The sequence below is a fragment of the Ricinus communis genome, chromosome 10, assembly GCF_019578655.1.
Source record: "Ricinus communis isolate WT05 ecotype wild-type chromosome 10, ASM1957865v1, whole genome shotgun sequence".
Lineage (NCBI taxonomy): Eukaryota > Viridiplantae > Streptophyta > Magnoliopsida > Malpighiales > Euphorbiaceae > Ricinus > Ricinus communis.
The window spans coordinates 19,896,202-19,908,379 of record NC_063265.1 but is presented as its reverse complement, the minus strand read 5'-3'; the positions used below and the strand labels follow the sequence as shown (position 1 = coordinate 19,908,379).

The 12,178-nt window shown below is 27.2% G+C and overlaps 1 protein-coding gene and 1 non-coding gene across 2 annotated transcripts; one reads left to right on the top strand and one right to left on the bottom strand.

Moving 5' to 3' along the window:
* Positions 1 to 7,821: 7,821 nt before the first annotated feature.
* On the bottom strand, positions 7,822 to 10,858 carry LOC125371392. The gene is made up of 3 exons (XM_048380376.1): positions 10,611 to 10,858; positions 9,669 to 10,373; positions 7,822 to 7,843 (listed from the first exon to the last, which is right to left on the bottom strand). The coding sequence occupies exons 1-3, from the start codon at positions 10,856 to 10,858 to the stop codon at positions 7,822 to 7,824; spliced, it is 975 nt and encodes a 324-aa protein (XP_048236333.1).
* A 642-nt stretch (positions 10,859 to 11,500) lies between these two features.
* On the top strand, positions 11,501 to 11,608 carry LOC112536435. The gene has a single exon (XR_003080458.2). It is a non-coding gene; the product is annotated as a small nucleolar RNA R71 (small nucleolar RNA).
* Positions 11,609 to 12,178: the final 570 nt, after the last annotated feature.

Sequence of the window (12,178 nt, the reverse complement as noted above, 5' to 3'; positions counted from 1 at the left end):
AAAAAATATTTCCGTCCCACAAATGAAAAAGTGTCAAACCATATAATAATTTTTTTAACTTAATCCTAAATTGAACATAAGAATCAGTGAATGGAGCATGATTGGTTCATAGTTACAATCTATGAACTCAAAAAGTAATTTCTGATTTTGTTCCCAATAATTTTCACTTGGTATTATACCAAAAACAAGTTAGTAATTATAATAAAACACCCCAATAGTTTTGACTAATACTAATATAATTGGTTGTATTAGTTTTACTTATAATTTTATTTATTTTAGTTAAAGTTACAAATATTTTTGAGATATTAAATATTTGAATATAAATAATTTTAGAGTAGAAATTATAACAAGAATTTGTAATTATTAAAAAATTTAAAATTGTATATTAAAGACCCAAATTAAAATATTGTTCAAATATGTCTAGTATGGATCTACATTTATGTTAAGACTGGAGATCAGCGTTGCTCTCCAACGTACTAATGATCGATGTCGCATTCTGAAAGCAATGTCATTCAATATGTATTTATCACTAAATTAGATCTATTAATATTTAAAACCTTTTATAGCATTTTAAAATCATTTTTTTATGAGAATAACAACAATCGATTTTGAAATTATAGATCTTTGTTTTTTTATCTTATCAAATAGTAATTTAACTAAAATTATAAATTTTATAAAATTTGTTATTTCGAATTACAATATAAATAAAATAAATACTTTATAACAATTTTATATATAACAATAATAATTAACAATAATTTTTTAAATTTTATAATTATTATGTATAATAAATTTTCAGTATTTTTTTTTGGTTGAATAATTAGATATTGAAAAGCAAAAAGAAATAATTAGATTTTGAGATGTGGACAAATTCTTTTCTTGTTTTTGAATTGATCATCTTACTATGTATCGAGAATGTCAAGTTTGGTGTGAGATTGTGAAGTATGGTTGTTGGGACTCGGCGGTTCGGTCCTTTTCATTTGTCATATGCCTGCCCATTTTGGTAAAAAGGTTCGTAGACTGAAATGTGGATGGCTACAATTTATTTTACTTATAATATTATTATTATATCTAAAAGTGTTAAATCGGTAAGAGTGTTTTCTAATTTATTAAAATTTTAATATATTTTATATTAATTTTAAATATACATATATTAAGAAATAATATTATTTTTATTAAAATTCATAAAATTAATACAAAAGTGTAGTATGTGTAATGTTAAAGTTGTGAAAATTTAAGGTAAAATTATTTTAAGAGTGGATACTAGAATTTAATCTCATAAAAAGCTAAAATAATCAAATTTAAATAGTTTAAAATTAAAACATAAACAATAAGCATTATTATTGTCTATGAAGTTTTAAATTCTAAAATAAAATATGATCCTAAAAGTTTATTTGTAAAATGAGGTAAGGTAGGACAAGGATCAATTCCTTGCTTAGAATAAAGATTTTTCCATTTATACAATACCCATGTCTAAATTGCTTAATTATTATTCCTCAAGTTATCTAGATACTTCTTCTTCTTTTTTAACTAATATTGTATTTTCCTTGAAAAACAAATGAAACTCGAACATAATTAAATCAGGAAAAGGTTAGCTAGGTGTGCAATGTTAATTAATAAGAAATCATGAAAAGTATCCTATAAAGTTATGTGTCTTCACATTATGTCAATATATGTATAATAGGGTGGCTCTTGGATGTATTTTATAATTGAAATTTGTAATATTGACCCTTTTTCTTTTTGATGCTTTATTTTGTATTCAATATCTAGTCAATTATTATATATATATATATATATATAAATGTGATAGGATTAATTTGTAATTTTCTTGGTACCACCATGCTATCCTAAATTTTAGTGGATAAGAGAATATTAGGCTCAAAATAATATTATCATGGGCGGCTTGGTGGGGTTGATTGACTTGTTGTTTTGTTTGTCATCATGTTCCACCATGTCTCAACTTTGTTTTTCTTATCAATAATTTTCTTTTTGAAACTAAAGATAATATCACATGTTAAGCCAATTTTATATATGTACACCTTAGTTAACTTAACTTCCCAAGTTAATGTAAATTGGAACATTGTCATCCTTAAAAGATAAAATATCAGTTAGTTAATTATTTTATGTTGATTAATGTTTCTTTTCAAAGATATAAATTCTATATCAAATGACAGTTCTAAAAAAAAAAAAAATCTTTAATTCCAACTCTAACACAAAAATAAATTTTTTCAATTAAAACATATTATTAATTTAAGACGGTCTCATTTTAAAATCATCTTAAACATATAAAATAACTGTTTGTTCAATATTTGGCTTTTATATTTATGATACTTTAATAATTCTATATTAAATGTATTTTTTTGAAATTTATTAAATGATTGTGTAAGTAATTAAGAAATTTAAAATAGTAATAGATTTTTAACTCTAGGCGAAATCATTTAACTAAAACTAATTGAAATATTCTTGGTGGAATGAAGATTTCTTATTGGAAAGACACATATTTTGCCTCATGCACTTTTCAATTTTCTTATAATTATTTTATGCACTTTTATTTGTACATATTCAGTTCTTGCACTTTTATTTTTATTAATATTAGGTCTTTTTATAATAGTAAATTAGTGCGTGTAATACACATTTCGTTAATGAGAATGTGAATGATTTTTTGAGTTTTATGTGTTAATTTTTTTTAATACATTTGCCCCTTCTACTTTTATTTTTTACATTAGATCTTTATATTTATATTCTTTGCGATATTACCTCCTTAAATTTTTATTAGTATATATATATATATATATATATATATATATATATATGATAATTTTTTAAAATAATAAATTTCAAGGGGCTAATGTTGATAAAAAATATAATACAAGAATTCAACGTTAAGAAAATAAAAATTTAGGAGGCAAATGTCTAAAAAAGTTTAATAGAGAAAACTTAAAAGTTCATTTATATTGTCATTAAGAGAGAGTGTGTGATATACGTACTAACGTCCTGTTAAAAAAAGCCTAACGTCAACAACAATAAAAGTACGAGGATTCAATATAAATAAATAAAAGTGTTAAGGGAAAATTGTAAAAAATAATAAAAATAGAGGGGGTAAATATGCACTTTTCCTTTCTTATTCTCAGGCTTGTGATGTATGTTGCTTGGACTCTACTCATCACTATTTGTAACTTTCTCCTTGCTTTGCACTTTTTTCTTCTCTCAACCAGTAATTACATGCAACTGTTTTCCATTGCTTTCTCGCCACTCTTCCAGGCTTTTCTCCTTTACATTATATCACTATGTGCATAATTTTCAAAAATATCTGGGTTTGAATTATGGGCTTAGCCATGAACTTTAGCAATTTGGGCTTATGATTATCCATATTTAATTGGATTTGATGAAAATTTAAATTTGAATGTACATATTTAGAATTTTTTAAAAATAACCTAAAATCAACCGAAAAGATATTATTTTTATTGTATAAATTTATCTTTTATCAAAAATATTGTTTGGTAAACTTGTTTTTATAAAATACGGTAGTGATTGTTTTTCAGTTATTTTTTTATTTTTCTTTAATTATTTTTTATTATTGTATCAAAAAACAATCGAAGAAAAATAAAAAAATAATTAATATCATATTTTAAAAAAAATGGAATTAAATTGATTAATGTGGGAGTTAGAATGAATGAGATAGTACAGAATTTAATTAATAAAATATTAGTTTGGTTCTAACCAGTACCAAAATTACTAGAATCAACTACTTAGTTTGTTAGTCAAAATATATTGTTTGTATTTCTTATTTTTTTGGAAAAATAATAAAAATATTTATATTTTTTTTATCAAATTTATGATTTTTCTATTTTATTATGTTAAAATATCGAAAATATGATTTTTAAATTGTTTTTCAAAATTACAGTTTTAATTGTTTTTTTTTTTTTTTTTAGTAAAGCAACTAAAGAATATCCAAAAAATAACTAAAAATAACTGAAAAATGACACATTATAAATTTAAAAAAAAGGTTAGAAAAACAATATTTTTTTAAAAAAATTCACAATAAAAAATAATATTTTTTTGTTAATTTTAGGATATTTCTAAAAAGTTTTATGTTTCTTTGTGCAGTGGAATCACTAAAGTATATAGACCCCAATTAATAGATTTTGACTTCAGTCCAACAAATACCAAAATATTTCATTTGTAATGTGGGATCTCTAGAGTGTACGAACCTGACTAATAGATTTGAATTTAGATACAAATAAATATCAAAATAGCTACAACTACCTATTTGGTTTGTTGGAACTTTTCACTTATAAATATTAAAGACATTCAATGGGGTACTACTTTTCTAAAAAAAATTATTTTTGTGGTAAAAAATATTTTTTTACGATCTTCTTTTTCAAAACATTTTATTTCTATTTTAGTTTTTTAAAATTTTTTCAGAAAAAAGAGATCAACAATATACCTAAAAGATACTATAATTATTCTTCTAAATTTGTATTATTGTAAAATTAATTTATACTTTACATTTTTTTTTATGTTTCAGAATCTCATTTGAAAAAGAAAGATACTAAAAAATACCAAAAGTTTATTTATTTTAACTTGTATTATTATGAATTTTATTTCTAATATTTCATCAAAAATAAAATACTAAAAGTACACCTAAAAGATATCAAAATGATATTATTTTTAATTTTCATTATTGTAATCTCAATTCTTATTTTACATTTTTTATTTTTTCTTTCAGAATTTCATCAGAAAAAATACCAAAAATTTATTAATTTAACTTGCATTATTATTAATTTTCTTTTCAGAATTTCATCTGAAAAAGGATACTAAAACTATATCTATAAAATACTGAAAGGTATGATTTTAACTCGTATTACTGTGAAATCAACTAAATGAGGTAGATTTATCATTTTTATTTTATATCTTTACGTTTGGTATTCATAAAGTGAACGATTTTATGTGTTTTTTTTATAGTAACTAGTGTGTTTTTGATAATATGAAGATATATGTTTCAAAAAATATACTAAATATAATTTAAAATATATAAAAATATAATTAAAATAAAACTATAAAAATTATTTAATGATAAGAAAGAATATTCTAAAAGAATACCAATGAAATATCAAAAAGATACCACATTGCAATTCTAAAAAAATATATAAATAAATATTTAAAAAAACCATAAAAAAATTTAAAAAAGTTATACAAAAATTGACCGTAAAAGTAAAATCTTACCGCGGCTTCCCCATACTTCTATGAAAATTACTAAATTATTTATATTTCTTACTCTTTAATAATATAGAACACGGATCATGGAAAGAATATATAAAACTAGTAATTATATTAAATAATAATAGACAAATATAATATTTTCTAAAATAATCATTGAAAAATCTAAATTAACACATATACGTACCACAATTAATTAATTTTAGGTTGAGCAAAAACCACATGAGCATCAGTATTCCAAACAAAATCACTACCTCTATTTTTGAATATATGATAGCATTTTGTTGAAGGTGCCTTTAGTTATATTTTATATTTATTTTGTTTATATATTTTGCAGGAAAATGCTCTCTAATTACCTCAGCCATATTACTAAAAGCTGTTATACATTACATATAGTGCAGGGAAGCAAGAAATTGATGCACAATACTTAGAAATTAGGTTTACAAGTTAAAATTGAAGTTTAAGTTAGAAAAATAAAATTTTCTTTTGATTAAGAAATGAAGAACTTAAAATCTTGAAAGAATAGATTTTTTTTTTTCTTTATTTTTGATGTCGATTCGAATAGAGAATCAAATAGAAATTTGCAAATGCAAACTCTCTAGATTATCCCACACAATCGTCTTTTTGCTTGAGTCGATTTTAAAGTATGTGACTTTCTAGGTTCATTATTAATTGACAATGAGAATTTAATATTAATTAAACTAATTTAATCAATTAAGAAAATAATTAAATAATTATCCATCAATTGTTTTCATAAATTATAAGTGACTTTTAATAACATATTATAGTTAATTAATTAATATAAAGGCATTGATCATCTACAGACCCATTATTTATAGTTACCATGTAATTAAATCCTTCCACTTAACAATATCCCAATTAAGTGAGGATCATGGGATAGAAAAATCCACTAACTTGATTCTATGACTAAATCTATGATACATCTCGACTAAATTTGATTAATACGAAAACCTCTTTTTCCATTAATTATAATTACCTTGGCCAAGGATTTTCTAGTAAAGATGTTGCGGGAGCGCATAGGACATTTTCCTTGTTTACTCAAGGCAATGGATTCCTTGTTGATGAACATCCGCCCAAAAACTTGATATGTCTTTTTTAGTACTCGCAAGTGCACGAATCGTTCCTATAGTAAGGGTAAGTTCACCACGAGGTCGATCTCTCAAGGAACTATGAGGCCACTTACTATAAAGACTAATTATCAATACAAAACAATAAAAGAAAATCTAAACACTCTAAATCGTATGTTTGAAAGGATAATGGTCATAAAGTAAAGTAACTAAACAATAAATAAATATGCAATGCAAATGCAAATGCTTATAATCTAAAACTATATGCTAAAAATAGTATTTAATCTAGCCATTTACTTAGTAATCTCCGTGTTTTATTTTAAGCCTAGATCTAATAAATGAGATGGTGATGTGCCTTTTCCCTAAATCACTCAAGCTAATGATACAACTTAGGTTTCTTATACCAACATAGATTAAAGTAAAGATAATGTTTTTAATACTTTTAAACCTAAAGATTTTCATAATAATTACTATTGCTAAATTAATATGATGGTTAACTAACAATAATAACTGAAACTAATAAAGATATGAAGGTAAAGAAATCATTTATTAAATAAATAAATAACAAGGTTCATACAAAAGTAGAAAAACTAAACTAAACACTTATGAAAACTAGCCTAACATATTTAACCCAATGATCATGGTATTAAATAGAAAGACAAAAAATAAGAAAGTAAAAAGCTCCCTCAAGATCCAGAATTTCTTCAAGTAGGAAGAAGATTGGTCCTCAGTCTCCACTTCTTGAAAAGCTCTTTAGATCCTAAAAGAATAATGAAAACTAAAACTAAAGTGTTTATGAAGAACTGTAGAGAATTATGGAGAGAATAATGGTGGCAGGTGTAGAGAGCAGGTAGGAGAAAACTCCCATCCTTCTTCCTTTCTTTCCTCCTCTTTTTTGCAGAGATTTATATAGAGGAGAGTCCTCCTCTAAATAAATCTCTCTAGAGATGAGTATACTAATATAAGTCTATCTAAGAGATAAGACTTAAAGTATCTTAATCTCCACCAAATATTATTCCATAAATAACTCTTAATATAAATCCTAATAATTATAAAAAACGACTAAAATATCCTTTAGGCCTTATCATTAGCAGTCCATGTATCTTAATCTTGGGCCTTGACACGAATATGTCCCATTAAGCTTCTTTTAGCTCCATATTGTCCTCTTTTTGCTAATATTCCTGAAAATAGACAATTAAGCTTAAATGAGGCAAAAGCACATATTTTCACCATTTTATATATAAAAATATATCATCAAAGCTTTAAAATACCCTTAAATATCTATACATAATTTAGACCGATCAAATACCCCCACACTTAAACTTTTACTTGTCCTCAAGTAAATAGCAACTGAGAATTAACTTTTGCAAAAATCATGAAAAACATCCCTACTCAGCTTAAAGATATTATTCAAAAGAATCTTACTAATGCAAAGATCATGTCAACTCAAGAACATTTGAGTCATAATAATTTTCTTTAAAAATATAAACTCAATCATTATTAATCAAAAGACTCAAGCATCCAATCCTTCACACCTGTTTCACAACAAATAGTCTAACTCATCTTCAAAGGATACAACTATGATGTATAATCCAAATTATCATAACCCTATTCAAAAAGGCAAAACCTTCATTCAAAAACAAGAGATCAATAGGCATTTATTACTTGCTTTTGAAGCTCTTATACTTTTTCTTTTCTTTTCTTTATACCCCTTAGATTTTATTTTTGATACTTGGGGTACTTCTTTCTTTCTTGAGATGTTATGCCTTTTTATGCAAATACAAACATGGGTAATGAATGCACCTGGTTACTCAACAAAACATACAACAAGATGCTTTGCATACTCATAATCTTAATTGCCTTTTTATGCGAAAATCGACATTGGTCATGAAGATCCCTAGTTAGTAAGCAACTAAAATTAACGGAGAAGAGTTATTAAACTTAGAGCTTTAAACTTGCCCATATCATATCTCACAAACTTAGGCAAGCCAATTTAATAACAAGGAAATCATAATCTAAATCATACACTTCTAATCATACCCATGTCGAATGTTGCTAAACTATTCACCATGTCCATATACAAAGATGAATACTTGATCATTTAAGTGCAAATAACTCATGAGTTCATATTTATACATGTTAAAAACTAACTCAAGACTTCAAGAATCTTAACATAATAGCATTCTTTCATTGACTCTTATATAGAACAATAAGAAAAAGCTGAGTGGAAAAATTTAAAATTTTACAAAAGATTAACCAAAGTTGCTAATTCTCATGGTATATGACGTATAAAGTTAATCGAAGAAATATTCTATTTCCCTCCCCCACACTTAAATTTGACATTGTCCTCAATGTCATTGCATATAGAAAAATAAAGAACAAAAAGAGAGGAAAAAGATAGAATACTCCCCTAGAATTTTGCAATGCATAATAAGCCATGAACTTGAATTCCAATCTCCACCATCCAAACCTTAGAAGCACATTTGAACACACATCATTGATAATTATAAAAGAAATAAAGAAATAAAAAATAAAAAATAATAATAAAGAATTAAAAATAATAAATTATCCTAAACATACTAAAAAGATTAAATCCTAAGATAATTAAAAGTTAGGTCCTAATAAATAAATATAAATTCTAGAATAAAATTTAAAATAAAGTCCTAAATCAATGATATGACTATTTATGTGGAGGAGATAGATATATATTTAATTTTAAAAAGAGAGTGTTTTAACTAAAAATAATTCATAATTAATCCCAATTTCTTGGATTTAATTATTTTAATTTTTGCTCAATTTTTTCTTTTTTTCTTTTTTTTTTAGCCCGCCGCTCGTCGCCTACCGCCGGGCGCGTGCCGCAACTGTCGCCCCTATGCCGCCACGGCCCGCATCCTGCGCGGCATATGGGCAACCGCGCCGCTCGAGGTCACGAAGAGCAGCGAGGTCACGGCACTCGCGGCAGATCGCCCCTGCCCTCCACGCCTGCGCGCATGCGGCCCTCCGCGCCTGGCGGGATCGTCATGAAGCTCGCGCGCAGCTTGGCGCCTGTTGTCTCTCGCCACGGGCCCGTGTCATCTCTTTCGGTGTGAAAATTGTCACGAATGTGGCTCGCACAATTTTTTTTTTTTTGTTGGAGCTTTAATTGCTTCTCATGGAGACATATTGCCTTTTGGAGATCAAATATAAGCTTACAAGATAAACATAAAATAAATAATAAATAGAAAAATAATAAATAAATAAAAATAGAAATAAAAAATATAACTTAAATGCATAAAAACAGAAATACAATTGCTAAGTTTATTGTCTATAGCTAGACATTCCTGATCATGCTCATGGTGGGCGTTCATCCGCGCACTCCACCTTTCTTCATAAGCCATTCCTTTCAAGTATGGCTTCATACTATTTATGCGAACATCTAAAGTGTCATGAAAACTCTTGTCACTTAAGAATGGAATATCATCATATAATTGTTCATAAACAAGAGAATCTAAATAATTATATGAACACTTATCAATAGTAGATTTAGGAGATAAAGTTAGAGAATCAAACACTTTAAGTTCCACAGTTTCTCTTAAAACTGTCATGGTAAGTTTTCCATTATGCACATCAATCACATTTCTTGTAGTTGCCATGAAAAGTCTACCAAGGAGTATGGTTTGCTCTTTATCCCTTGTTGGTGTATTTTCCATGTCAAGTACTACAAAATCAACTAGAATTATTAACTTACCGACTTGCACTAGCAAGTCTTCCACTATACCTCTAGGGTATTTTATCGATCTGTTTGCAAATTGTAGAGACATAGTGGTAGGCTTCAACTCTCCCAAGCCAAGTCGTTCATACATCGAATAAGGCATCAAGTTGATGCTTGCTCCCAAATCTAACATGGCTTTTGTATGTTTTTTATCACCTATTGTAATATCAATGGTGAAGCTACCAAGATCCTTCATCTTAAGGGGCAATTGATGTTGAAGCATTACTCTTGCTTCTTGTACTTTTTCGTTGTTCGCATATCGTCTTTTGTTGGTGTTCAACTCTTTAAAGAATTTTGCATAAGCTGGTTTATTCCTGATAACATCCAACAAAGATAAGTTAGTATTAACTTTAGAGAGCATCTCAATACTTTCAAAAAAAAATTCATCATTTTTGCTCTCTTGGGGTTGGTTTAGAAAAGGAATAGGGGGTCTATAAGGTCGAGCTGCCTTATGAAATTTAGGTCCAGAAAATGCTTCCTTTTTTTTCTTCTCCAGCCTAAGATTAGGCTCTACTTTTTCTTCCTTTTGTATGCTTTCCTCATTGCTTTACAATAATCCATCATTTTTAGGTGTACCTGTATAAGAAGAAAAATTTCTTTCAGTTTCCATAGTAATATTATCGACAACCTCACCTCTTCTAATAGTAGTAATGGAATTGGCTTGTTCAGGTTGACTTGATAGTTCCTCTTTATTGAGCTCTTCAACAATTTGTTCCATTTGAGCTTCTAAACGTTTTAGTGAAGCGTCAATGGAATCTGTCTTTTTTTCATTCCTCTCCATCCTATCATGAGAAGCCATCATAAATGATTGAAGTGTTTCTTCCAAACTTGGCTTCCTTTGTTCATTAGATCGAAGAGTTTATTCTTGATCTTGAAAGAAAGGATTGGAGTCCCTTTGGAATTGAGAATATTGGTCTTGGTAATGAGGTTGATTTTGATTTCTCAATAATTGTGGTGGGTTTTGGTCATTGTATTTTCAAGAAAAATTTGGATGGTTTCTCCAACCTGTATTATATGTGTTGGAATAAGGGTCATTCATAGGATGCATAGGTTGGTAAGAATCCATCAAATTTGTTTGGTCATACATATTTTCTCTGTAATTATTAAAAGATGAACATACATTAGCACTATGACCATAAATACCACAAATACCACATACCTTATTATTTGGTGAGTTTTCTTTATTGAAGTAAGCATATTAACTTGCTTAATCAATTCAGCCAATTGCATGGCCATCTTACTATTAGCTACCACTTCATTTACTTCTATTCACTTTGTCCTCACACTCTTTTGTTGAAAATTGGCTCCTAACATCTCAAAGATGTTATAAACCTCATCAGGTGTCCTTTCTAACATAGCACCCCCAGCTGCATTATCAAACATACATTGATATTGGTGTGTCAACCCATCATAAAATGATTGGTTAGTTATTGGGAGTGGGAATCCATGATGTGGGCATTGTAATAAAAGTGATTTGAAGCGATCCCATGCTTCATGAAATGATTCAGCATTCTCTTGATAAAAATTAGAAATCTCACCTCTTAATTCTTTGGTCTTTTGCTGTGAGTAAAATCTACTCATAAACTTTTGACAAAATTCATTCCAATTTCTCAAAGAATTAGGAGGCAATGTCATTAACCAAGCCTTTCCTCTTTATTTCAATGAATAAGGGAAACACATCATTCTTAGTTGATCCTCATTAAGTCCAGATAATAGGAAAGTATGAACTACGGCATAAAATTCTCTAATGAATGTTAATGCATCCTCACTAGGCATACCATAAAATGAAGGAATCATATTAAAATGAATGCTCTTAAGTTCATAATTCCTAGATATATCACCTAGAACTATGCTTGAAGTAGTGTTACCAATTGTAGGCAGTGCATAATCTTTCATAGTCATTCGCCTTTCAGCTCCTACTTCTCTTGGTGGGTTTGCCATGATATCAACTTCTTCTGTTGATTCTTCTTCTAGTTGTTTCCTGCTAAGCATACAAAACAAAAGAAAATTTCAGATTAAAAATAAAATTTTAAAACAAAATAAAAACACATAAACAAAACAAATCACAAAACACAAAACACAAAACAAACAAATAAAATAAAAACACATAAACAAAATA

Bases quoted from the DNA above. Each gene is read 5' to 3' on its own strand.
- LOC125371392 (XM_048380376.1), bottom strand. From the start codon at position 10,858: ATGGCTTCTCATGATAGGATGGAGAGGAATGAAAAAAAGACAGATTCC. The intron at 10,374-10,610 runs GTAAAGCAATGA...GGATGTTATCAG, and splicing joins CCTAAAAATGATGGATTATT to GAATAAACCAGCTTATGCAA. The intron at 7,844-9,668 runs GTGGAGTGCGCG...GTTGTGAAACAG, and splicing joins GGAATGGCTTATGAAGAAAG to GTGTGAAGGATTGGATGCTT.